General features: G+C 42.1%; 1 protein-coding gene across 7 annotated transcripts; it reads left to right on the top strand.

The window, feature by feature from the left end:
• Window positions 1–717: 717 nt before the first annotated feature.
• LOC110483956 (tropomyosin alpha-1 chain) lies at window positions 718–20674 on the top strand. Of its 7 annotated transcripts, none has more exons than XR_002467662.3 (10): window positions 722–1038; window positions 1973–2098; window positions 8241–8374; window positions 9560–9677; window positions 10101–10171; window positions 10984–11059; window positions 11607–11669; window positions 11928–11997; window positions 13272–13505; window positions 14792–14997. XR_002467662.3 is itself a non-coding variant. In XM_021554239.2 (10 exons), the coding sequence occupies exons 1-10, from the start codon at window positions 925–927 to the stop codon at window positions 14793–14795; spliced, it is 855 nt and encodes a 284-aa protein (XP_021409914.1). In that variant the 5' UTR covers window positions 722–924; the 3' UTR covers window positions 14796–14997. The 7 variants fall into 7 exon arrangements, 5 of the variants coding, with proteins under 5 accessions (XP_077641994.1, XP_021409915.1, XP_021409914.1 ...); XM_021554239.2 differs by having other exon boundaries at window positions 13272–13350; XM_077785868.1 differs by lacking the exons at window positions 13272–13505; window positions 14792–14997 and adding an exon at window positions 19742–20674 and having other exon boundaries at window positions 718–1038.
• Window positions 20675–27593: the final 6919 nt, after the last annotated feature.

Genomic DNA, 27593 nt, shown 5'->3' with positions numbered 1-27593 from the left:
TGCTCGGCCCCTTCCCCTCGGTGTGGGTCCCGGCGGAAGGCCAGCCCTGCCCGGGTCTCATCCCAAAGGCCGGGCTTCGTGCCCGGCTCTGCATGGGCACATTTGCTGCGGCCCGGCTGTTGAGGAGAGGTGCCCCCTCCTCCTCTGCTCCTCCGGCTGCCGGGGGGAGGTCTCGGAACGCATTCATTCCGTACGTGCATGCGATTAACCCCCTACTGCCCGTCCTGCAAACCCCCGTGCCCCGCAGGCCCGCCTTCCCCTGCCGCCTGATGCGATCGGCTCCGCCACCCTCCTGCTGTAGAACAGATTGATTTCCACGGGTGGGGACGGCTCCCGCGTGGGGCCGGTGTCACCCAGACACCCTGCCCGCTGCGAGCAGCCTTCGCGCCCGTCTCTTCAGCTCCCCTCGCTCCGTCTTGCTGCCTTTTTTTTTTTTTTTTTTTTCCCCTCCCGGGAGTAGCAGCGAAATGTCCCGTCCTGCCTATTTAGAAATGGGAACAAATTGCTCCCCCGCCTTACCTCGCCCATCGCATCCCATATATAGTCATATCTGCGGTCAAATGGCAGGCGGCAGCGAATGGGAAGGCTGTGCCTCCCAAAAAAAACCCGGGGGCAGTGAGAGAGGGAAAGGGGTAGGGACGAAAGGAGGAGGGAGGGAGGGAAGAAAAGAAGCCCTTTCCAAAAAAGTATTGGATGTCTTGAGGAATGCAGTCAGCCCCCTGGGAAAGTACATATCTGTGAGGCGCTCCCTGCCCGCCGCTTGCATTCGGCTGTGCCCCGTCCCGCACGGATCAACCCCGCCGCCCGGCAGCTGCACTCCGCTCCCCCGGGGGCCTGCGTCCGGACTCGGGGCTGTCCCGCAACTTTTAAAGTTTTTCTTTCGGAAGCAGTTCGCACGGGGACGCGCTCTAGCCCACCGCCACCATGGATGCCATCAAGAAGAAGATGCAGATGCTGAAGCTGGACAAGGAGAACGCCTTGGACAGAGCCGAGCAAGCCGAAGCGGACAAGAAGGCAGCGGAGGAGAGAAGCAAGCAGGTCTGCACCGAGGGCCCGGGCGCAGCGAGCGCCGGGGCGCAAATCTTTCCAGACTATTCTCTTTTTTTTTTTACCTCCTCCCCTATTCTTCCCCCGTCACCATACTTTGTTATATTGCAGCCCCGCGCCCCTGCAGAACTGGTTGAACTTTCCCTAAGGCAGAGCTTCAGCCTGGCAGCCACCGGCTGGAGGTTCCCGGGGGCGCGGCGGGAACCATTCCCCACCATTCCAGCTAGGGAGCAGGGCCTCGGGACGGCTGCGTGGCCTCTGTGCCTTTGTCACAGGGGGACGGCTTAGGGAGGCTGCCCAGAACGCCTGATTAGCACTGGACAGATGTGCGGCGATTTGGCAAAGGACAGTTAAAGCTGTGTTTGCCCACTCCATCATCCCTCAGCAGATGTGTCCGATTCCAGCTGCCCTCCCACCCTTCTCCGGACGCATGCCCCACCTTTTTGTCCTTCTTCAACCCCCCTGGGACTTCTCGATTCGGGGAGGGGGGTGCATCGATTGCACGTTTCTAGGAGATCCTGAAGGAGGAGGGAGAAAGGAAGAGTGATTTATAAATTAGTTTCACAGTTTTCTAAGCCAAGGGAGAAACATACTTGTGCATTATATTTCCTCTTGTGCACCTAGTTAGAGGATGACATTGTGCAATTGGAAAAGCAATTGCGTGGGACGGAGGATACAAGGGACCAAGTGCTGGAAGAGCTACACAAGTCTGAGGACAGCCTCCTCTCCGCAGAGGAGAATGCTGCCAAGGTATTGTGCCCTTGCTGCAAGCAAAGAGGATCTAACTGTCTCTCCTTCTTTCTCTCTCTGTCTGTCCTTTTCTGTCTCTTCTGCACTCACACCTCTCCGTTTGCACGATCACGCTGCCTGCTGCACCTTTTCCTGCCCGCCCTCCCCTCTCCACCACTTTCCACCCATATCACAGCTGGAGGACGAGCTGGTGGCTCTACAAAAGAAGCTGAAGGCCACTGAGGATGAGCTGGACAAATACTCCGAGTCCCTTAAAGATGCACAGGAAAAGTTGGAACTGGCTGACAAAAAGGCCACAGATGTAAGTTACCCCCATCCCTTTCGCCACAAGCCCGAAAGAGAAACCACACACTCCCTCTGCTCAGGACAGCCTGGACTCCTACTCAGCAGCACTGCAAAGCTTTGCTGAAGGCAGAGTCCAGGCACCTCCTGGACAGGGAGGTGGGAAACACAGCACTGCCTCCCTGCATGAGGTTTGCACACTATCAGAGGCGTCTGATTTGGTTTTTGCTCACTTGATGTGTGCTTTTTATGTGTACTTGCCACTCGAGATGTGAAAGTAAAGAAATGGTGATTTATCTATTCAGATGATGGGTAAAACGGCTCAGGCTGGAACAACACTGTCTTGACAGTGAAACAGAAGCAGAGAGTTAATAGTGAGTAGGTGCAGGAGAGGGAGATCCAGAAGAGCAAGGACTGCTAGTTCTGTTTTCAAGACAGCTGTTGCTAGGTATGCATGTGTTAGAACTGCTGGTAGATACTGGCTTGGCTCACTGGCCCCTGAGATAAAAGGTTCTCTCCTGCTTCCCCCCGCCTCCCCCCTCCCTTGGAATCAGTGGAACTGCTTCACTTGTCAAAGAAAAGTTGTCTTGTGTGACAGAAAAATGTCTGGAAGATGATACTTGCTAGTTTTGCAGTTCATAGGACAGGGATCCTGGGAGCAAGTTGAGAGATATATATAGCTCAGCACTTTATATGGTAATAAGGCAAGAGCTTGTGCCTCTCCCAGGCCCTCATCCCACCCACCTGTCTGTTCCTGACATGCATTTAATGGATCGCATGCATGGAACCATAAGAGTATAGTCTGTGCAGTTAAGGTCTTGGTCTCTATTGCTGCTGTTGGACAATTTAATTCTCCTTGAGTAAATCTCAGGTCTGAATTACAGGATTAGATGAAACTGCAGTATTTCCAAAGCAATGACCCTCCTTTTCCTATAGCTCAGCTCTAAAAGCCAACCTCAAAGCCAAAATGAAAAGGAGTTGCCTCAAGTGAAGCAAGCAAAGTATTTCAGGGGTAGGAAGGATACTTTCAAAAATGGAAACGTTACAAACAACAACTTTGCATAGAAGACAATATGCTTTTATCTTATTTTATTTCTAAAAGGAATAAAGAAAGAAAAGATTTAGCTTCAGTATGGCAACTAAGATATATAGTTTTGAAAGAGAACCCAAGAACTTAACAAACAGAAGTGTTCAAAGGAACAAGGGAGAGGGATCCGTGTATAATGTGGATCAGATGTCTGCTCTGTGCAGGCTGCCATAGGAGAGGCAGCTTCCTAGCAGGACATTTATTTAGCTTGTTCAAAGGAGCCGCATATAGATCCAAGGGAGATATTCCTTATATGGAAAAGTATGCAGACTATTTGGAAATAGCTTGCCTAAGATGAAGGCAGGAGAAATGCTACTAGATTCCTGTTCTGAAACTAAGGATGTTCCTAACTGATCCCCATGCCTCCTGCCCCTGCTGGAAAACAGTGTTTCGAAGCTAGTTGAGGGTAATTTTATTTAATTGAGGTGGAGGGTGGGAGAGTGTCTGGCATGTTTTCTTCGAGGTAAATACGTTATTTATTTGTATGTATGGAGTATGTCTTGACAGTTTAGGGATTTTTTTTTGGCAATGAAGAGTATATTTGGGGCATTGCAGTTGACCCAATATTTACCTTATTAGTTTGGATAATTCCGAGCCTTTGGAAAAGGTCAGAGGCAGAGAGGGATGTCGGCTCGCTGAGATGGACTCGCCTTTGACTGGGACGAGAAAATATTACCTGTCCCATATGACTCATCCCCGGAGCCACCCCACCAGAGAGGGGGCAGCTGCAGCCCCCTCTCCCCTCCCCGTGTCTCAGGAGCCAGGCCGGGTGCGGCAGCATCTGGCGGGTTCTTCGATGTCGTTTTCTGACGCTCCTCTGGGGGCGGTTTGCGGGGGGAAGGTGGGCCTTGACCCCGGGTCGGGTCCGGTCCGGTCCGGGGCACCTCGCGCACCGTGCCGCCAGGCGGCGCTGCTGCCCGACACATCCACCGGGCACGGCCGCGCTGCGGCAGGACCGGCCCGGCCCCGACAGGACCGGCCCGGCCCCAGTCAGGAGCGGCCCATCCCCAGTCACCACCGGCCCAACCGCGGTCGGTCCGGGCAGGGCCGGCCCATTCACTGCTACGACCGGCCCATCCCGGTTCGGTGCCGACCGATCCCCGGCCAGGACCAGCCCATCCCTAGGACGGCTGGACCATCCTCCGTCCCCGCCCCGCTCGCAGCCCGGTGCCGGAGCGTACAGCCCCGCCCCGGAGCGCTGTGGCGCGGGGGGACTTCCGGGGCTGCGGAGGGAGGTGGCGCGGGCTGGGCGAGGTGCGGGCATGGCGGCGATGAGCTCGCTCGAGGCCGTGCGCAGGAAGATTCGCAGCCTGCAGGAGCAGGCGGACGCCGCCGAGGAGCGGGCGGGACGGCTGCAGCGGGAGGTGGACCAGGAGCGGGCGTTGCGGGAGGAGGTAGGGCCGCCCCTCGGCCCGACTCGGGCCCGGGGCTTGGGGGCGCGGGTCCCGGGGCGCGGCTGCCCCGCCTGCCTCCCCGGCCCGTGGGGTGGGAGGCCGCTTCCTTCGCCACCGTGTCCGACGCGATGGTTGTTACCTGCCGCGGGGCCGGCCCGCAGTGCTGCGTTCCCGGCTCGGTAACCCGAGCGCTGCGTGGGCCGGGACCAGGTGCAGCGCGCAGGGAGACAGCGCTAGGTGTGCTGGGCAACAGCAAAACCCCGAGCTGGAATGAGGTCGGACTTAGGCGAGATGTTTGAGACTACTTGTTTTGTGTTAGGCTATGAGCAAGGTTTCACGGGGTTTTTCCCCCCACAAGTTCTAGTTCTCTTATCCCATCCAGACGAGTTCACCTGTGTGGGCAGTCGGCATGGCGACTGTTGGGAAGTACGCAGGACTGAACCGGAGATGGGCCGTAGTACCGACAGCACCCCGACAGTGTGAGCGGACAGCCCCAACCTCCATCTGTAGTGTCTGCTGTTCACCAAAGCTGCTCGCCAACAGGGGAAAGGAACAGTAGGATTGGTTTTAGGCAGAGGCAGGATTAGGTGTGAGCAGCATAGGCTTACGTAGCAGAGAGATGTAATTATGGATGGAAATCACAATTAAAAAAAAATTGATAAGGCTGTTCTTTGGCTTATCACTGACCTTTGGGAGTTCCAGCAGCTGTAGCTTAATGTTTCCTGCTGTAAAATGTACAGTGTTCTTTGAGGCAGTTTTAGTGTCTTCAGTAGTTCCATTAAAACAAAGCAAAAGAACAAAGCTTTTATGTAGTTTATTACAATAGAAAAAATTGTGATTATTTGATTTTCTTATAATATGGGTCTTTCTGCACATTCTGGGCAGTAAGTTCAAAGGAAAAACCTCCTGATTACTTGCAGGTGATCTTCTTTATGGAGCAAAATATGGCCACTTGTGTAACTATTGCATTCTTGCAGATCACTTCGCATATCTGTTCTTTTCAGTGACAAGCCATAAGTCATTTCATAAGGGTTTCTGTTTTTAAAAAAATTGTACTTGTTTTCTAAGCTTTGTGGAGTAAAGGACACAAAAATGCCTACTTTCAGTTACATGTATTATTCTGAACAGCGTATTAAGGAATTTTTATTGAAAAGGGACATTTTGCTGTTAACTTTTGTGGCAGAGGGAATAGTGCTGGAGGGGTGATCACAGCCTTTTGGTGGAGACTTCCTTTAAGAGTTCAGCTACATTGTGTGAGGCTTAGGACCCTAAAGGTTAATGTTCATCTCTCTCTTCCCTGGAGTTGGTTTATATGGATAATGTGGAATTCTGCAGAGTATATTTACATGGTATTTAAGGTTTTGTGTGGAGGGGTCAGTGCTGGTGTGAATAAACGCTAAAAAAACTGAACTCCCAGGCACATGTAGACGTGTGTTTTTTCTACAGTGCTGGCTACAGATGAGGGGTTTTATTGTTGCAGCTGTATTTCTGCATGCTTGAGGAGAGAGGCTGTGAGAGCACTGCAGCAAGCGAGCTGAGGTGTGAATCTGCTCCTTCCCTCAGTGTAATGCCTTACACATATGGCATGTGACCAGCTAGGGTTGTTAGGTGAGGGGTTTTTCTTCCTGTGCAAGGTACAAATATGCAAATAACAAAAAAGCTACAGCTGTGACCAAAACATAGCACAGCCTCCAGCTTTTGATTGTTATACCAGATTGTTTAAAGTTTCAAGGCTGTGATTAGCAGCCATCCCCTTAAAAAAAGAATCTTGTTTTGAGTACATGCATTTCAAGGGGCTGTTGGTAATTACTTTTCCAAAATGCATTTTTCTTCCTCCTGGAAAACAGAATCTTCTTTATAATAGTGATAATTAACATCCAGTGCTAACTTATCCATGTCATCACTCATTGTAAAAATATGTGGTGTGTAAGTGCCACGGCAGAAACGCAGGTTATGTTTGCATGGTAGTAGTGGGAGTGCCCCGAATGTCACTGGGGTTTTTTCCTTCCTTGCCATATAAGGAGAGAAGTCCTGCTCTGTAGAAGAATAACTGGGGCCATATAAGGCTGATTGGTAAATCCTTAGTGAGTTACTGGAGCAGGAAGTGAAAACTTGAACTTTAGTCACCCTGTGTTTTGGAGCACATTTTATGCTCTTATCATGATGAGGAGTCTTGACATGATAATTATTAACTTGAACATGACAAATTTCCCTAGGGTAGCCTTTATGAAAGGTCTTTTTTTTTTTCTTAAATGTGAAAGTTCAAATTCTTAATGTTTTAAAGCCAGAAGTCCAAACCCAGAGGTTTTGAATACTACTGCATGATGACATAGCTAAATGTTTGATGATTGGATTAATGTTGATCTCTAAGGATGAAGTATTTTCTCCTTCTGGTTATATGTGTTCACTGCCAATGCATATTAATGTTCAAAGACATAATTGCTTCCCTGTTGACGTTACTTTCAGTCATTCTAGCTGGACATCATTATGTCAAAGTTTGTTTTATTTGAATGGTCTGTAAATTATTCTTTTTTGTCTTATGTACAGCAAAATCTTTTCTATGGACAACTTTATCACTTTATCCAGCTACCCCTGGCTAGAGAAGAAAAACTGCCAAACTGATATTTTTTGTATCTACTTTTGCCAGAGTGTTGGTTTTCCCCTCAGCTAGACATCGTAGGAAATTCAGATGTGTACTTCTCACATATAGCAAATATATATCATATATGTTTTCAGTACTAATTAAGTGTTATTCTCTGAAGTAGTTAACTTTTTAGAATAGTTACCCTTTTATATATACTTCATGCTTAATATAGTTTTGAAAGGAAGTAAGTTTAATGATGAGGTTACCACAAGAAGGCTGTTTTAGAACTTTGCAACTTAAGGAAGTGCAGGTTTGGAGCTGTAATATATAATAGCTTGTAATGATAAGAGGCAGATGAGTTGCAAGTGTTGTACAGAAGGTTAAGTGAACAGGTAATTCAAGAAAGGCAAATTTAGGGGAAGATTGAGGATGGAACTATGGGAGGAAAAAAAAAAAAAAAAAAGATGTTTTAAGGGATTGCTGCCTGTACCAGGGCCCTTGCTGGTGCCTTTTTTGTCAACTCTTGCACAGCTTGCCTGTAAACAAAACTTCTGGGTATTCAGGCACTATTTAAATGTTCTCAAACTCTCTTTGTGTCAGCTGTCTCGTTGCAAATGCTGATCCAGGTGTGTTTTACATGTTTACACTGAGCCCTTCTTATGGAACTCAAGGAAATGTCGGGACAATTCTTACAAAATATGGTGAAAGGTCATAAATAAAGGAATTGGGGTAACAGAAGAATTGAGTAATTAGCTTGTGTTGTTTTGATTTTAAAAAAGGGAAGGTCTGTAATTAATGTCTGCAAATACAATAACAGAAAATATTTGGGTAATGGTGCATAATTCTTCCTGTGCAGTTCTTTCTAGTACAAATTGTTCAGTCCTTGATGTGCTTCATTGAAAGCAAACATTAATCACTTTTTTCCTCTATTAAGCAATACCTTCACAATCCAATCATGCACATCTCTGTGTATGGACTTTTTAGTGGATGAAGTCAGAAATTACAAACTGTTGTTAAATGCAGGTAATGGGGTAACCTTTTACAAGGGAAGATGTGTGCCTTACAATGAATTAATTCTATTTCTTCCTGTGCTTAGGCTGAGAGTGAAGTAGCTTCTCTGAACAGACGCATCCAGCTGGTTGAGGAAGAGTTGGATCGGGCTCAGGAGCGCTTGGCCACTGCCCTGCAGAAGCTGGAGGAGGCTGAGAAGGCTGCAGATGAGAGTGAAAGGTGGGTAGAGCCACACCTGAATGGATTGTTACCCTTATGACAAAGATCATAATTGCCAGGGTGTGGGTTTGGGAAATAAATTAAACCACTCCTAGGTCTCTGAGTATGTGTAATCTGCTCTTCCTTTGCATACATGGACTTCAGTTACAGCTTGTCTGTAGAAATGTCCAAAATATCTGGGATTGGATTCTTTGTCAGTTGTAAAGATGAGACTTTAAGCGTGGTCAGTCTTTTGATGTATCATTCACATGCTGGGAAAACTGCTTGGCCCAGCCCAGACTTCTCTTATTGGATGACATCTCCTTGTGATAATCTTGTACTGTTGGGTGATTCTTGCTTTTATTGTGGGTAGAAAATCTCACCTGCAGAGTAAGCGAAGTGGTGGAAGAGCTTTGGTTCTGCTGTTGGCAAGATTGGTATGTGAAGGTGAGCAAATGAAAGAGACGGATAATTCCTTCAGATTTCCAGAAGTCTGTAGTGTAAATTAGGAGCTCAAGCTTCATGAATTTGGAAGATCTCTCTTCTTCCAATGGTATTTTATAGCTGTGATAAAACCTTTTATTGTGAAAGAAACCCACTCATTCTGCATGTGCATTTCTACCTTACTAAGGATGGAGTCTTTAGAAAAGAAATGTGCCAGAGAGTCACAGTATGTTTTAAAACATTTAAGGTAACTTTATATCAGATGTGCAACACAGAGTGTTTCTTGTTATGAAGGATTTAAATTTTGACTTTTGAGAGCACAAAAACCTTCTAGGGCTCTGACATGGCAAAATCCAGGGGAGTCTGACCCACAGACATGGTTATTGTCAGAACTGCAAGGGTTCTAATGTGCTGTTGATGAGTGTAAAAGCACAGATGTTTTCAGTCTTATTAGGTGTTTAGAAGCAACACCCTTTGTTTACCTTTCTATAAGATGAGTTTTTCTTGCAATTTAAAATGAAAAGGAATTCTATAACTGAACTACAGTAAGAGCTAAACAAATCACACTTTTTGATATGTTTTGTTCCTTGAATGTCTGAAATGTAAGTGTACAAGACTAGATCTATAGTGTGAAGACTCATCTGTCTGATGTGTTTCACTGCCTGAATACCACTGTCTGAAAGTCACATACCACAAGTAGTAGAGATGGAGATAAACTGGCAAACCCTGAACCTTGCATTTCCTGTTTTTCACGTTTTTCAGAGGAATGAAGGTCATTGAAAATAGAGCCCAGAAGGATGAAGAGAAGATGGAAATCCAGGAGATCCAGCTTAAAGAGGCTAAGCACATTGCTGAAGAGGCTGACCGCAAGTATGAAGAGGTCAGTTCTTGAGTGCAGGTCATCTCTTTCTAAAGCCCATTAGGCTGTGCCTGTAATTTTTGGTTTTCTCTTTTGCCTTTTAAGTTCAAAAGATCACAAACACCTCTCTTCACAACTGTGGAAGGAAAATCAGGCACTCATATACCTCAAGGCAAAAAGTGACGGGAGATCTGAGCTTAGATCTTTCACTAAAATGCTTGAGAGTATTCCCTAAGCTCTTAGGGAGAGAAATATTTTTCAGTTACCTTTTGGTGAATGAAAGGGAGGTCTTGAAAAACATCAGATAACTAAGTCTCAAATGAATAATGAAGATATCGCATAATCAAACTCATCTGTTGACCAAAAAGTGAAGAGGTTCTAGAAAGAGGTGAGGTGTAGTGCAGCAACATAGTATCCCTGACTGTCCCTTGCCTGTCCTTGTAGGTGGCTCGTAAGCTGGTGATCATTGAGAGTGACCTGGAGCGCGCTGAGGAGCGTGCTGAGCTATCAGAAAGGTAAGTGTGGAGCTGCCCTGGGATGTATGTGAGGTGCTAGAAGAGAACTATAACTGCATGAAATGTTGGCAGCCACTGTGTGTTCAGCTCAAAGCTATGTTTTGCTCATTTACTGTAAATGTTGAAATAAATGGTCAGTGCCAAAGTAAATGTGTTCCTGTGTGTGTGCGCGTGTTTTGTCACTGCATGCTGTACCTGCACACTGATTTTGTGAATGGCTTTTGTGCATTTCATGTGTTCACTAACAGCCAAGTCCGACAGCTGGAAGAACAGTTAAGAATAATGGATCAAACCTTGAAAGCATTAATGGCTGCAGAGGATAAGGTACTGATACTAATAAACAGTTTTTAGGTTTAACTGCAACCCAAGTGTTTCAGCTTCCATAGCCAGTTAGCTTACTCAGTAGTAGCAAATAAGTCCTTGCTATGCTCTTGACTCTCTCTTTGCATCTCGCTTTGGTGGTTTTCTTTGGTCTCTTTTTTTGTTTATTGATTTGTATCTTTAAAACTGATCTCCTGTGCAGCCAAAAGAAGCTGAACTGTCTCACGTGTAAAAGCTCTGTAAATGTTTCTGTGTAAGCCAAGAGCTGTAGATAAATTTGTCTGGTTATTGTCTTAATGTGCACTTGAAGTGGTATTTGGCATCACAATGAGTTGCTTTCAGTCTGTGATGGATCAGCTGCTTTTGAGGCCGTTCTTTTGCCCTGTAATTGTTTTCATTTTTCTCTATCTTTTCCCCCTATTTTCTCCTGTTTCTTTTGCTTGACTGAATCTTCCATCCTCCCCTTTCCTGCCTTACCTCCAAAATAACAGCAAATGTGCTGAGCTTGAAGAGGAGTTGAAAACTGTGACCAACAACCTGAAGTCGCTGGAGGCTCAGGCTGAGAAGGTAGGCTAGAGACTTACGAGAGAATGTGTCCCTTACATTGTCATCTGGCCTATGGGGTTTTCTTTGTATCCCAATCACTTTGCAGCATTTCTTCAGGGCTGTTGTCAATAGAGGCATTTGGATTTACTACTCAATTCATATTTGGCTCCTACTGGAACATAGCATATCTTGTAGTTCCAAATAGGTCAGTATTATTTGGCAACATGTTCCGTTGAGTATTCTGACAGGATTAAATGTTAATTATAGAATGTCCCTCAAAATGGCATTGTGTACTAACATTAAATTTCTCCAAAAGACATTCCTCTTTAAAACTGTAGTACTAATTTCTTCTCCAAGTTCCCACCATATTGCACTGGAATGTAACTCAAGGGAAGTTTGACTCTTGTAATAAATTGTACTACCACAGCCTTCCAAGTGGAATTAATTTTGTTTTACCTGTAGCAATGTCTTGTGTACAGATAATCTATTACAAAAGTTTTGAATGTGGTGTTTTTTGAGCATATTTAGAATACCCATCTAATACCAGTGATCCTCTTTCTAATTACAGTACTCACAGAAAGAAGACAAGTATGAAGAGGAGATAAAAGTTCTGACTGACAAACTGAAGGAGGTAAAATGAGAGCTGCTCTTTGCAATTTGTCTTCCAATGCACCTTTGATTCTTTTAGTATAAACTCTACTGTGATGTTGTAAGAATGAACATACCATTTTGGAAACAGTTTACTGTTAAGTATCTAGAAATTAGTTTATATTAGCCTTATTATTTGCCTCCTCTCCCTGTGCTTTTTTTCCTCATTTGAATTATTTCTTTTCTACTCCTAAGTACTGTGTGTGTTTCCTAAAGTAGTCTGTATTTGTCCTGACTCCAGGCTGAGACCCGTGCTGAGTTTGCTGAGAGGTCAGTAACCAAGCTGGAGAAGAGCATTGATGACCTAGAAGGTATGTGGGTCTGTTTTTCTACTTACTGTGGAAATGCATATCTCTTATTCTTCTCTTGTGTGAGGGATTTTGTTGGGGTTTTTTTAATACCCAGTTCTACTGGGCTGACTTGTCCTGCTTATATAAATGGGTCTGCCTAAAGAGTAGACAAAATATTTTCTAAATGAAATGTATTGATATCTTAAATGCTTCAGGTGAACAGTGTTTTGCTCTTGCCTGTTGCTTTTTTCTCTTACGTTCTCAAGACTCCTTCCATTTTTTTGCTTTATACGCTTCTATTTGGAAGTATATAAATGTTACAGGGTAAATGATCAGATGACAAGTGTTATTATCATCTTAGTAAAGAACTGATGAAGAGTTGCATTATGTTTACAATAATTAGTAATGTAGAAAGCTATCCTAATTTATTACTGTGGTAAGTGTGGGTCAGGGCAGATTTTGTTACATAGACCAATTCCTGGGTTTTGGTAAAGCTAATAGATTGCATACATAATCAGAAGGACAGATTATTCAACTTCAGAGGGTTTGTTTGTAAGGTTTTGATAAATCTGTCAGAACTGCAGCAGAGCAGTAGAATGTGCTTTCTGCCTCTGGAGAAAACAATTCGGTAGGGCTTTGTAATTTGAAGTTATATGGAGTTTGCTATTTAGAAGCATTACACTAAGTGTAGGATTTGAAGAAGCTAAATTGCGTGACGTGGCAGGCTGGATTCTGCATGAAGGTGATGAAATGCCTAAGTAGCTGCTGAAAATTTATGATCACTGACTCAGGAAGGAAGCAGAGAAGAAAAATAAGTGTTTAGAAGGAACAAAAATTGCTGTAAGAAGCTGAGTTTGACATCACACAAACCAGAGTGGTTTTAAAAAAAAAGTGATAGAAAAATGGTAACATCTTCCTTGAGCCCCGTTTTTGGATCTTTCCTCCCTAGCTCCTGTGTCCCCTCTTAATTAAATCAAAAAAGCATTAAAACAAAAATCCAGGGCAGTGAAACATGGATTTTTGCTTCTTTTGTACTCTCTTTTCTTGGTTTTCTGTATATCACAGGTTGCCCTGTTGGCAGTGCAGTTAATGAACTTGTTGCATATAACTGTTCACTATTTTCTTTCTTTTATTCTTCTCTAATTTTGTTTAATTTTGTCTGTCACAACACTCTGTGCACTCTTCCCGTTTCGTACGGCTTCTGGATGGTATCCCCATGCCACCACTTTCACCTTCCATCCCATGATCCTGCTCCATTTCCTTGCACACCTCTGCCTTTCCTGGGGGAACCTCAGATGAGCTCTATGCTCAGAAACTGAAGTACAAAGCCATCAGTGAGGAGCTGGACCACGCTCTCAATGATATGACTTCCATGTAAATGTCTTCCCAGCTTGTGCCCGCTCCTGCTTCCCTGCCCTCACTGATTGCGCAGTGAAATGATGCTCCCTGTGTGGTGGGAGATGCTTTCCTTTAGAGAGAATAGGTGTACAAAATACCATGAACAATTGCTTTACCCTGGCAAAGTGTGGGTGAGTGTTGTGCCAAGCCTGGTAAATACTCATGGTGATTTTGTAAGCTTGTGGTTACTTTTTGATTCTGTGTCTGTAAACCTTGTGTCTTGTGGTTGCCCTGTGTTTGTAGTTCTGTATTGATCCTTTCAGCTCACCTCTGTTCAGACGTTATCTACCAGACCCATCATGTTTGTTTTACCAAAGAAAATTACTGTGCTACATGTTGGCATTCAGAGTGTATTCCTTGACTGCTGTCACAGTTTTTGCTCTGGCAAAGTTCCTGCAAAAATGTCAGAGAAATTTAGATTTAGCTGTATTCACTATTAAAGACAGTTGAAACTATTTATCTAAATTTTCATAACTGCTCTGAAAATTTCAGCTGTTATCACTGAATTCCATGTGTGGAAATGGATTTAAAATACCTTGTCATTTAAACCCATAAAGACAACAATTGAATTATAGGTTTCTTCTGCATATTTTCTGGATAGCAGTAGTAATTTTATTTGCATACACCAAAAATGCAGTAATACCAACTTTAGTCATAAGGAGAAAAATAAAGAGTGGTAGGAAAGTAGGAGAGTCAACAGCTGTAAGGTGTGATTCCTCAGTGCAGTGTCTGACACAAAGTGACTCTTGTTCCAGGGACTCTGAACAGAGGTCAGCTGTGCTACCTCCACCTTCCCATGCATGAGCACTGCAGCTGACATGGGAGAGGGGAAGAGCTATGGCTCTCAAGTGCTTAGGAGGTGCAATGTTTAGTCCCAGCATTCCCTTTTGGAAGCCTAGACATGCTTTCAACATGACCTTTCTAAGGTTTCAACAAACCTTTCTAAGGTTTGCTTAGAGCTTTTTTGTGCACCCATACTTTAAATGGGTTTTTGTTCATGTTGTTTTTGTCTCCATGTCTGTTCGTTACTTTCCTCCTTCTCTCTACCAACATTTTAGTAGAGGTCTCATGTTGCCTGCTTTGTATGCTTTGATTTTTTCTTTTTAAATTCCTCCCCAACATATGGTTTTGCTTAGTGGCTTATCAAGCAAATGGATTTCTTTTTTCCTCCACTCTATCCAGAGATTACAATATTTCTTCAATTTGGGATATTTCTAAGTGGAAAACAGACTTAAAATTGTACTCTACTGGTATATGAGGACATGATCATATCATTCCAGTCCCAGCATGGTGTGCTGTTTCTCTAGTATAGTCATCTCAGCATGCTGGGCTCTGCTGTGCCATTGCTGCTTTTTTGAAAGTCTTTACTGCACCTTTTTTCATTTTCTACCTTATCTCACTTTTTCTTTTCATGCAGATAATTTTCTTTGCTTCAGTTCTCCAAAGACATCTTCATCGGGTTGGATAAAACATCTTTCCAAGCTTTGGATGTTTCATGGGTTCATTGTCCTGTCTTCTAGCTTAGTTGACTCTTCCTCTATCACCTGTCTCAGAACATGCTCTGTTTGTGCTCTGCTGTACAGAAACTACATTTCTCAATGTAAAATAAATATCCCAGGTGTATCCCTTTTGCTATTCCTTCGCCTTTTATTTGTTTAACTAATTATTTAAGTTATTAATAAAATTTACGCTTTTATGCCATTAGGGATTTCATTTTTTGGTGTTTTCATTTTTTAGATGAAAACACTTTTGCCTGAATGTTGACAATGCCAAGCCAGCAAGTGCAGTGTGTGAAAATCGACCAGTTATTATCTTAGTTTTTCTCAAACTCTGCTGCAGATAAAATTACTAATAGATATAATAGGAACTCTTCCAGCTGTTATTGTTAGGACAAAATTTGCAAGGACACTACTTCCTTGGAGTCACTTGGTCGTGGGCGCATGGCTGAGGGAGCAGTTACATCCTTGATGTAACCAGATTTTTCACTTAAAAGCCTGAAATCTTTTCCTAGCTTTATGCTGAAGACTTCTTATCTTTATTTAAATGTGTTTGTTCATTAACTTACATATTTGAGGCAGATTTAAAGAGGCAGCATCAAAACCTTTAAATTCTTTTTTTCACCCAAAAATAATCCTTGAAATGTCTTGCAAAAAGAGTTTTCCCTCTTTCACACCTTGGTTATTCAGCCAAGATGATGCTTGCTAACATTTTGGAATTTCTACAATATATTTTTCTTGAGTGGCATGATAATATTGGAAGTACATTGGGAAGGTTTTGGTAGCTTTCCACTTGTGCTTAGTTCAAACTTGTGAGTTGGAATTGCAGACCCATGGGAAATGGTTCAAAGCTGGAGTAGGAAAATTCTAGTGATTATGCTATTAATGAAATTATTCTGCTACAAAATGGAACATCATGGATTTCAAGTTTCAGCTGATTTGTCACTGATTAAGGATGAAGCATTAAATACTGACATCTTTTGCTCTTTTTGTATTGTTATTTTCAACTAGGAAATGTATTGCCTTATTTTAACTTTATTTACATCACACTGAAATAAGTTATTTTCCAGTTCACATGAAAACAAAAACCAGATTGATTTCTGGTGATCCTGTAACTGTATATATTGCAAAAGCTCCTAAGTCACCAAAGCTAAATAAATTCATTATACCATAGCTGAACTGTAGTTTTTAACTTTTAGGAAAATGTAAATGTCTCTTTCTTGTTCAGCTTCAAGATTATTCAACACTGCAGTCTAAACTAGATTTTCTCCCCTCCTCAAAACTTGTTTTCCCAATAAGACTTGTGAATGGATGCATGCCCTTCTTGGCCCGCCATCCTTGGATAACTATGGCATATCCCAATTTTCTACCTATGACACATCCTAATGTTGCTGGCTGGGGGCAGAAGCCCAAATACAGGACATGCATCTGCAATCTCAGACAGTTCAGGTAATTAAGTTCAGTACTTACTACTCCTCAAGTGACACAGTAAGTGGCTGTGTGTGAAGGGTAACCAGATAGAATAGGATATATAAAAGTTGAGCGAATGTAATGGATGAGCATTTGTAAAATGACTAATAACTTCATAAATCCAGGAGTTAGGGGGATTGTGATCAACTGTAACTTGTCATCTGAGCCAGAGTAAAATATGCTACAGCAACTCCAGCTGCTTAATCTATTGTGTTCTGGTTCATTGTTTTAGCAGAGTTCACCCAATTCCTTGCAGTACTGGTATTTCTTAGGAAAAGTAAACAGAAAAAGCAAAATCCATTGTAGGAATCTGTCATTTTTTAACATAGTGATTTTAAACATCAGTATTAAAATTTTGCCTTTAGTGTCAGTCATACATGATCAGCTCTGCACTGAAGGATGACAGATGGCTGGACAGAGCACTGGAAATGAGCAGTGCAATGTAGATCCCCAGGTAGCTGCATGCAGAACTCCTGGCTGGTTCTGCTGCTCTGATCTTCACTCCAGGGAACTGTTGTGGTTCCCCATTCTGGTGTGGCTCAGCACTCTTGTCACCCTCCATTGTGGTATTGTACCTGCCATGTCTGGCTGGTTTTGTGCCTGAGGATTGTTCCCAGGAGTGCAGGGCTGGCTCTGGGCTCTGCTGAGCATTGCTGGCTCTGCACAGAGACAGAAGTCCCTGCTCTGCTGCTGGGGCTCCTGCAGAGCCAGCCTCTGCCTCTGGAGCAGATGGACACACAGCCCATGGGGAGTCAAGGGCTCACTGTCTGCTTGGGAAGTGCTTTCCCTGCTTTACTGGGGGATTTAGTTGTTTTGGAAGTTGAGAAATACTGCAAATCTCAGTTGTAAATACTGTAAATCTGCCTCAGTCAGAGAAGAGATTTCTGTGATGATGATAAGAGTAAGTTCATGTGATTAATTTTTGAATAACAACTATATACACTTTGTTAGACAAATGGAAGTTTTAGTTACTGTAAGGCTTTGATGTTTTTTTCTGCATATATGTGACATTATCGTGATGAGAGGGACAAGATCCATTTGTTACTGGAGGATCTGCAGGATCAGAGCTGTGAAATGTGCCCTGGCTTTACTGAGCTGGCTGTGGGAGTTTGGGCTAGGGAGGAAGCTGGGAGGAGTTGCTCACCATACAAGCATGTCCTGCAGACCAGCTCACTGCACAGCTTTGCCTTTGCTGTGTCCAGTGCCTGCAGGGGAAGAGGATTCCTGTGGAAGCTGTTAGGCAGCTTGTGGAAAAGAGTCAGAAACAGTCATTTCCTGTAGGGGAATAATCTGGGATCAAGAGGTCAGGAGTGCAGTTAGGCTATTGAGAAGAGCATGGGCAATTTGAGAATACAAGATAGTCAAAAGTCGTTGTGGAACATTTTTACTCCGCAGAGCAACTCTCAGTAAATGTCCTGTCACAACATGGCTGTGGCTGTTCTGTTTCAACACAAATTGTCCTCTCTGTTTGCTGTTTTTGAGCAAAGTGTTCATCCTTCCTTTCCATTTTCACCAAATGTGAGTCTGTTTTCCTACGAAGTAAAACTCAGCAACTTAAAGGTATCAAAATGGGTCGATTCTAGTAACCCCAGTAATATTTACCTATCAAAAATAACAATTTTGATAGGTAAACAATTCCAGTAATATTTACCTATCAAAAATAACATTTCAGCCCATCAGACCTACAAGGAAAGGAGTATGGGCTGAGTTGACCTGGTGGTAGTTGCCTGCTAGCATCTCCCCTGCTGTTACTTATGCTGGCTGTAGTGCAATTGTTTTCTCTCTACTGGCAGATGAGGTTCCACTACACCTTGAATAGTTTGCAAAGAATAATGGCATTCATAAAACAAATTCACATACTGTACAGAAGACTAAAGTAAGACATAGTACTTCTAGGAATATAGCTGCAGTTCTTCCATTTCTGTTCCAGTTTGTGTCTCACAGCTGTTCCCACAACAGGATTCTTAGCCAGTTCTTGATATGGTACAATAGCTGTTCCTTGGAGTAGCTATTACTAGAGTTCTAGAAACAGAGGTAAAATGTTTCTCTCTATGTTACTGAACTGTCTGTCATGTGACCAGTTTCTTTAGTAACTCTTATTTAACTGTTTTCTCTGTCTAATCTGTCTTCATTCTGCCTCTTTTTTTCCCTTCTAACCTGCTTGCTGCCTGTACAGACCAACTCTACCAGCAACTTGAGCAAAACAGTCGCCTAACTAATGAACTAAAGCTGGCATTGAATGAGGATTAAACTTTAGTGTGACTATATTGTTAACTTGTTTGAAAACACCTTCTTCCAAATTTCCTTTAAGAATGAATCAGTAATTGTAGAAATAAGCAAGAAACTTAGATTTTTTTTTTTTTTTTAGCTGTTGATTCTGTGGTAAATTAATGAAAGAAATTCACTTGGGAAAATATGGAAATGCTTCTTCTGGATGAGGCTTTTCATTATGTCTCTGCACACCTATTTTGGAGGAGCACTAAGCTCTTCTGCTGTACAGTAGCTTCTTTCCACTTAAGAGCTACAGCATTTCATTAACAGTCTTCAAAAAGTAACAGCCTATGTTGCAGAAAGGCACTTAGTTTATCTGACAACACGAATTGGCCCTAAGATTTTTACCACAGTAAGAGAAAAATATTCATAGAATCCGTATTTCTGTATTTCAAAGCCAACTTAAAGGATACTACAGCTGTTTTTTCTGGAGATTTTGATGTGATAATTTTGCCTTACTATGAATTTGGCTTGTATTTGACATTAAAAAAAAAGAATGGGAGCTCCATCTGACAATACCCAATCAGTTTAAAGGTATGCTTGCATAGTATGAAGTTACTATTACTGGATCCTGTTGGGATGCACCACCAGAACACTATGCTCATTTATTGTATTAACTATGTGTGTTAAGTGATTGTCCTATAAAAATGTGCATGCAACATAAGTCTACTAACTTTGAGTTTATTTTTTTCTAGAAGAATTAAATTTCTTAAAGGTCACTTTACCAAAAACTATAATACTTGTATTTTTTTTGTTCTTTGTGGTTTTGAATTCTGTGAAACTTTTAATTTTGCATCTGCAAAGAACTTTATTGCCTACTTAAAAAAAAAAAAAAAGCCACTTATTATCTCTCATGCCTATAAACAAAGAGCTTCCAAAACATTGTGTCTGTCAGCAGTGCATTTTTTTAACAAATGCAGCTGTGAACAGTTCTAAACTTGCATTACTTGCTGTTTGTTTTATTAATTTGGAATTCTCTCTAGTTGTGTTACCTGGAAACATTGATATTTATGAGCATGCACATTTCTTAACTTTCTAAACCCTTTGAGAGAAATGTTGATTGCATGCCTTCATGTTCAGTGCCTCCAAAGAACTGCTATTCATGTTTTAATTTTCTAATCCCACAACAGAGAAAGTGGCGCATGCCAAAGAAGAAAACCTTAATATGCATCAGATGCTGGATCAAACTTTACTGGAGTTAAACAACATGTGAAAACCTTCTTAGTGGCAACCACACTATTTGTTTTATTATTTTTACACCTGCTTGCCTTGAAGCCCCATAAACATGTCTTTATTTTAGTTTCACCACAGTCACAAGAACATCCGCTAAATTATCAAGCAGGGGTCAGGGAAACACCAAAATGGGCAAGCCATATGCGGGTTAAACGACATTACGTTATGGTTTAAATGTGCCATTTCCCAACAAAAATGTTACCTACACTTTGTAGAGAGTTCAGCAATTTGGTATGCTTAGTCTTCGAAGAATCCTGGCTGTGGCAGAAAGTGTCCCACCTCAAGTGCCAACTACAGTTTTTACACAAGAAGAATGATTCATGTTCAAGAGAGATCAGGTGGAAATGGTGCTATTTTGAACAAAAGATTCTACTTGAAGTCTTTTGTTTGATATCAGACAAGTCAGGAGTTGTCCAGCACAGTAACTTATTTTTATCAGGACTTGACTGGTCTGTGAGAATTTGGACTTTCTGTGCCTTCTAATTCAGTAAAACAAAGATATATAAGCAGTGGAGACAAGTGAAGGCTTCTGAAGGTTTTAAATTGTATTCTTGCAACTCAATACAGAAGTGTAGGTCAGCATTTCACCTTGAGTTTTAATTTGATTGTATTTTTCATGTTGAAATGAAAGATTCAATAAATTCAGGACAAAACATTAATTTGGAAGAGATTGTGTTAAAATGTATTTTATTTGTGGGGATTTGGGGTAGGGTTGGAATTTTTAAACTGATGTTTGCCTCACTTTTTTCACACTTTCTTTGAGCAGTCTTAAAAGTATACCTGTATGTAAACATTGTATAATGATATGAAATAAAATGCACATTTTAGGACATTTTTTAAATTTTGTTCTCCTGTGGTTTGTTACTCATCACATCAATTTCCTGTGCATCCCTGTGTAAACTCTGCATGTGTGCAGTGTCTCTCATGGTGTGAAACACTGTTAACACACTGGCTCTGAGTCTTTTCTGTCTTTTTAGGCCAAGGTATGGGAACATGGTGGTTTGGCCAGATGTGGATCTGCAGCTTCTCAGAGGGGCCCTTTGGGGCCATATTGCAGGAACCTGTCCCTGTCACTTGACTGCATGCCCAGATTGTGTGCAGGATGCAATTATCCCATAGTAGATGGTAGAACTTTCCAGAATTACTTAACATTGACCAAAATGCTTTTGGTAAGACTATTGCAGAGCTCCCATAGACCTCTTTGGGAAATGAGCCCTGAAGGCCATGCTCTTAGAAACACTACCATGTATTTGTGTATCTTACCTGGTAATATGTGCTAATTTATTTAATACAGTGATAAACCTTTGAAAATCATGTGTCATCTTCATAAGAGATATTTCCACTCAGCTTTTCAGTACTGGTTGATAATTTTTACATATGTAGATATCTTTATTTTAATTGTTAGGTCTGTCAGTGGGCAGCTTCAGGACTTGAAAAATAATTTTTTTTTCCTTCTTTTTCTGTAGTATATTGCTGAAAGCTGATGCTGTCCATCCCTCTAGCAGCAAGGAGCTTGGTAGGAGAAAGGTACAGATACTTTCCAGATCACCAAAGAATTTCCATTAGTGGGCCCTTAGCAAGCAGCTGAGAACAGATTACTTGATCACTGGTGTAAGGTGCTGAAGGGGTAAAGTAATACACAATAATTTCAGGTTAAGTGGGAGTCAGAGAGGGAACATGTACTGGTACGAGCCTGGGGATTTTTTCTGTTTGTGTTTTAAAGGGAGGAACTTGATAACATTACAGACTTTTATTGGCTGCTGCCAAGTCATCCTAAATGGAAAGGATGAAATCCTTGGCTTTATGTTTCTCTTGTGTTTTGGGGGAGCAAAATACATGTTGCAAGGCTCCTGCAAGGCCTTAGCTTGTACTGGAGACTGACAGATAAAATTCCAACCACAAAGTGCTGAGGTAAATTAATCTCTTGCTCCTTCCTTGCTTAGCACAAGGATGAAGTGTCAGGTAGTTGAGCTCTGAGAGTTCAAGTCCTCATGCATGTGTGGCTTCCACTGGTGCTGCTGGAGACTGGAGGGTTTGCTTTAGCAAAGTACTGTGCTGGGAATGGTTTGTGGAGGGTCACCCAGAGAGTCAGAGGCTGTGCAGGAGTGGAACAGAGGAGTTCTTGGCACTGGGCTGTGCGTCTTACACAGCCAAGTGTGCTGCTGGCTCCACTGCATTGCTGCTATGGTCCCTTGGTATGTGCTTGAGTCCTAAACAATGAGTCTGAGTGAGGTCAGACCCTTTGTTTGCTGCTTAAAATTGCTTTTCAGGAGACCACAAACTGCCTTGTGGTTTGGGGAATCTGAGTTCAACTTCCACTGTGTGTAAGGATATGAGAAGGCTGTGGTTTTCCTATCTCTTAATGGTATCATGTCACCTTTAATAGGGCAAGCATGTGCAAGCAGAGAGATAAGAATTAATCTGAAAAAAATCTGTTTGCAGAGTAACTTCCCCAAAGTGCACTGTTGCAGATGAATCCATAAAGCTTCTTAATAGGTAAGTAAAAGCTTTCCAGTTTCAAGGAGAGCCAAATGCAGCAATGAACATGATGATGATGAATCTCACCAAGTGGCTTTTTGCTGACTAGCAACAGACACATAAATACACATAAGAGCATATTTGCAGGATCAGGAAAATTGTTTTTACCATATCTCATAAGCTAGTACCCCTCATGGGTTCTTTAGATGTAGTGTCTAATCAGACAAAACTCAGTGCAGGTATAAAGCTGAGCACCCATTTAACCCCATTATAGCAAATGTGCAGCTACTTTAACTAAAAGTTTGTTAAATCACAGAACCCTGCATCGTTCAACATTCCTCAGGATGTATGTCCTGGTTTAGAGAATTACTCACCCTTTCTTTTAATGGAAAAACACATTTGGCAGTCTGAAATATATCCTAATTGTGCAGCCATGCTCTTTAATTGTCTGGTTTGGTTTTTGAGCTGACCTCTCTCAATGAAATGAGTAGTTCTGAGAGCACCAGAACTGGCAAAACCTGCCTTCTTGCAGATTCCTATCTCATGGTTGGCTGTAAACTTGGAATTAATTATTTTCCAGGTATGGAGATGTTTGTGTTGTCTCCTGCTCCCTCTTGGGATATCTCTGGTACAAATAATGTACCAGGCCTGCTGCAGGGTGTGCTTTCCTTCAATCATGACCCTCAGAGGCATGTTGTATCTTAATGGTTCCTTACATTCACAAAACTTGCAGAAATGTATTTTATCTTTTAGAGTTCTGTGTGGTCAGTCACTTCAATCAAGAGTTATTGAATAGGTGAGAGATAAGAAAGAACAGGAACCTTGATTAGGAAACAAGGCTAAAGCAGTAGGCTGCACCTATAGAGCACTGCCTCTCAGCTCTGGATCTATAAGGTATTATGTGTATTAAATGCTTCTCAAAATCTGAGTTGTCAAACTCCACTATACTGTTAATATCACAGGAATATCTATTACACTGGGCTGTCACTGGCTGCTGTAATCTTCATTAGTGACAGAAAAAGAAGAAAGTAGCCAACTAAGTTTTGAAACTGGGGAAGGAAATACGCCACATGAAGCCAGCACATAGAAAAATAGAGTACTTTTTCTTTCAGGTGTTCCTCTGGGTGGGCTTTAATAGTAAAACAGGAACATCAGTGAAAGATTAAATGGGAATTGCAGCAAAGAAGTCAAAGCAGAGGAAACAAGGATAATGCCTTTTATCTTCATGGAGGATTTTTTGAAAATGCTCACAGGAATAGCTCTTTTAATAGAGGGAAGCTGTATAACTTACTGTCTTCAGTGTGTGTTGTGTTCTTTCCAAGGTACAGAGAATCTGTACAAGTTTGCATCATCATCTTGGCTTCTGTTGCAAACCCATCTGGTTTTCTGTAAGTCAGAGCCTTGCCAATTCGTAAGCTGCAGCTGAGAATTGCATAAATGCAGGATGCCCCTCAATGCCAGCAGCTTAGTGAGCAATCTAGATAGTCCCTGTGGAAACAATGGGAAACAGAAGCAGATAGAAGTCTTACAGACACATAAAACCTTGTCACTCCTTTCCATTTGTGATTTCCTGACTCATAATGCACTAAAATGAAAGGACATTCCACAGTATTTTGGATTTGAGTATTGTGGACCTTAAGGATACCACAGCATTGGCTTCTTCCTGTCTCTTTGCTGGTTTGAGCAATAGCTGGATAAAGATTAAACAGCCTCTTTTTCATTAAAAAAATAGAGCAAAGACACGCAAAAACCCCAAGTCCTTCAGACCCAGCTGCAACTGCTGATACCACATGTCAAAACACACTGACCTGCAGGGTTGTGAGAACATTTCTCTATTCTTCACAGCAAGACTATATAGATCATGGGTACAAAGGGTTGATACATGTTTGAGGCCATGATCCAGCAAAGTATTTTGAATGCCTTCTATTCCAAGGCCTGACTATGATCTGCTTCTAGGGATTGTTCGTTTCCTCAATGTAGTTTTCATTCTTTGCCGTGAGACACGAAGAGAAATGTGGAGGAAGAATCCACGTGGTCTGTCACAGCCAAAGCTCATGGCAAACTGTGTTTCCTTGGCTAAAACCTGCAAGTGCCACACCTAGTGATAGTTGCCTGTGCCACTGAGGAAAGGTCTGGTGTTCCTACAGTACATTTTGTGAAAGAATAATTACAGTGGAGCAACTGCAAAGCTTTGGTAAATTGTTTTAACTTGGAACACCTTGGTATTGATATTAACATGGAGATCTGTGCGAATTTCCAGCTTAAAAATAGAGCATTTCATTGCGGGCCCAAGGGATAACTTATGGTTTTCTTGACAAGGATATTACTTGGAGAAATAGTCTGGGAAAATGCCTCAGAATCTTTCCTGGATTATGGTTTTTTTCAGACAGCAAGGATGAGCCTGCCAGACTTCTTTCTACTTAATCTGGATTGCTGAGCTACTTCCTTGTTTTTTATTGTACATATGTAGACCATGAAATAGGATAAAAGGGTGATGTAATTTCTGCAGGCTGTCCAGAAAAAAAAAAAATCTGGAACATGAATTAGGTGAGAAAATAGGAAGGGAAACAAGAAGATAGAATTGCACATGGGGGCTGAAGGCCAGTTGGGAGGGTATAGAGAACATGAAGATGATCTACAGAGGGTTGAATCCTCCCCTCTAAATGCTGCTGTGTTATGCTTTGTCTTGCTCCTACAGCCTCCACATGTCTGTGCAGCCACCTCATTCCTTTGCCACAGGGGAAGATGTTTGGTAAGGTCTAGGTAACAGGAATTCTTTGTCAACCTCGTCTGGGTTTAAAATATGCAGGAACTTTTTCTGTAAAAATCATTTCAGTGGTTCTTGCCACCCTGGCAGAATCTGGGTAAAATTTCTCTATGCTAGGACTTCATTATCAATTATCCTAACTAGGAAATTACAACACTTAAAAAATCCAGACTCATTATTTTTTTGCTGCTTGTCAGCAGGTAGCAAACATGCAGCACTTGTGTGTGTGCTTTTATTACATTCACATGCTGCTGTATCTGAGTGAAAGGCATTTCCAGGAAATTAACTGCTGGGAAGGATTGTGGATACAAGAGACAGCTCAACTAACAGCCCAAACTGGGTGTTAGTCCATGGGAGGTGCTCAGTGCTGAGACTTACTGTCATAAATTGGAATGAAAAGCACATGAGCTTATGAGTCTGTGTGCAGGAGATAAAGACATTATTGCCATTTTGAGCAATTAAATTATTGACTCCTCCCTCTGCATCTCCTTCAGTTTTTGTGCTGCCAGCAGTAGGAACCAGCTGGCAAAAGGACTGATAGGAAGGGTTTACTCTAGATCCATTATATTTGTGAATCACAAGCTATTAACAGTTTGGATTTAATTAAAGAAAAATGATAAAATCCAAGTTTAAATTGAGTGCAGATTGTGTAGGGATCTGTGCCATTTCAGCTGAGTTGTTTTAAAGATCATTTTACCAAACCACCCAGGTGCATACACTGCTTTGGCCATAGCACACATATGGAGTACATAGAGCTAAGGTCTGCCTGTTTGACTAAGCCTTAGTCAAACAAACAGTTCCATTAGAGCAAAGTCTCAGTGTTGCAGAATTGAGCTTTAATAGTCATTGCACAATGAAAAAAATCTCTTGTGTGTCAAAGCTGCTGGATCTTTAGCTGCCGTGACATTTGGTATGTCTGTTTAAAAATCAAACAGCTGCCCACAGTGAGCAGTGCAATGTTATATTTCAATTTCTAAAGAAGAAGCTGGTGTTCAGAGGTGCTGAGCAATTCTTTTGATCTGAGTGGGACACCTGCATACTGTATTAAAGGCCTGAGATGGCAGAAATCCCTTTTCAAACTACTTTAAACCCAGAAAACCATGTCTGTTTTCCCAGTTCCTCTTTTGCCCAAGTCTGTTTTGCCTGTGAATCAACAATGAAGACATTGCTCTCTAACATCAGACATATTACTTATCATTTGTACATGTATTTCTCAGACAACATAGGGATTTAGCTTTGGTTATATTTTATTTTCCTGGCTGAGAATTTACAAGAACACAACAGCCACAAAAAAAAAAAAAAAAAAAAACCAAAAAAACCAAAACCTTTTATTCACACCTGTTGGTTAAATTTGCCAGGTGCTAAGTCAAGTAGGAACTTGTTAGCTTTCATTACAGCATTTGGAAAAAATGTTGTCATCCACTAAGTAGAGCACAGCCTCTCCTCCAGCACCAGCACGCCTCGAGCTGGATTCTCCTGTGACAGATGTGTCCTTACCTTCCTTGCCTTCACACAGCAGATTGCTTTTATTGGTGATGAAAGGATGAAAAGAACCCAAGCTGAGTGACAGACATTGAGATGAGTGTGCAGGTAGTAAAACTGTTCTACTGAGTGATGGTAATCACACGAAGCCATAACTATAAGTTAAGTGTTACAATGATGTAACAATATACAGTGATGTACATTGCTATACACCAGAAAGTACAAGTAGTATCTAAAACAAAGAAATGGTCCTGGTTTTGGTCAAGGTAAAAGAAATAAATGACAGTATTTCCAATTCAAGCAGCTGATGAGTTATTCCAAGTCTTACACTTAGGGCATATTAGAAAAGTCACTCATCTCAGGCAATTGTCTTCCCTCAGTAGCAAAGTTTTTAAAATTCTCTTAGTTGTTTCCCACAGCTCTGCTTGCAAAGGTACAAAAGAAATACCTACTTTAGTTTTTGCAAATATCCTATTGTGGTATAAACCTGTGCAAATGTAATTAACTTGATTTATCCTGTATGGAAAGTGAATAAAGTAAAATCCCTGCTTACTAATTTGTGTAGCATATAATAATTACATATTTTGAGAGGGGCTCTTTTGAAATATATCTAAGTTTGGGAAGGAAAAATATGAAGCAAAGGAATAGAGTTTGTAGTATTCGTGGACTCAATCCCATAAGAATATGCAAGCACAGTGCCAAATGCCTCCACCCAAATACCCAAGACGTTACTAATTTGATAAGAGTCCTTTTCCTGTTTTTTACTAGCCTGTGCAGTTTCTCAAGCTATCTGTACTCTGTTCCCACAAAGAGCAGTTTTAGCAGCACAGAACATGTCTGCAAAGCAAAATGAAGGTGTAGTTGCAGCACAGGTAGGTGAAAGCACATGAGAATGGATGGTCAGAGCAGTAAACATGTGGAAAAGGGGCTGGCAACCAGCCTGCACTTATATCTGGGTGAGTATTTGGTGTAAACTGCAGAGAACCTTTTGTTTGTGGCAGTAAAAAATACATGCTGGGGCT

Source organism: Lonchura striata, chromosome 11, assembly GCF_046129695.1.
Source record: "Lonchura striata isolate bLonStr1 chromosome 11, bLonStr1.mat, whole genome shotgun sequence".
Lineage (NCBI taxonomy): Eukaryota > Metazoa > Chordata > Aves > Passeriformes > Estrildidae > Lonchura > Lonchura striata.
This window is presented reverse-complemented; position numbering and strand designations above follow the sequence as displayed.

Bases quoted from the DNA above. Each gene is read 5' to 3' on its own strand.
- LOC110483956 (XM_077785868.1), top strand. From the start codon at position 925: ATGGATGCCATCAAGAAGAAGATGCAGATGCTGAAGCTGGACAAGGAG. The intron at 9,678-10,100 runs GTCAGTTCTTGA...CTGTCCTTGTAG, and splicing joins CTGACCGCAAGTATGAAGAG to GTGGCTCGTAAGCTGGTGAT. The intron at 11,670-11,927 runs GTAAAATGAGAG...TCCTGACTCCAG, and splicing joins TGACTGACAAACTGAAGGAG to GCTGAGACCCGTGCTGAGTT.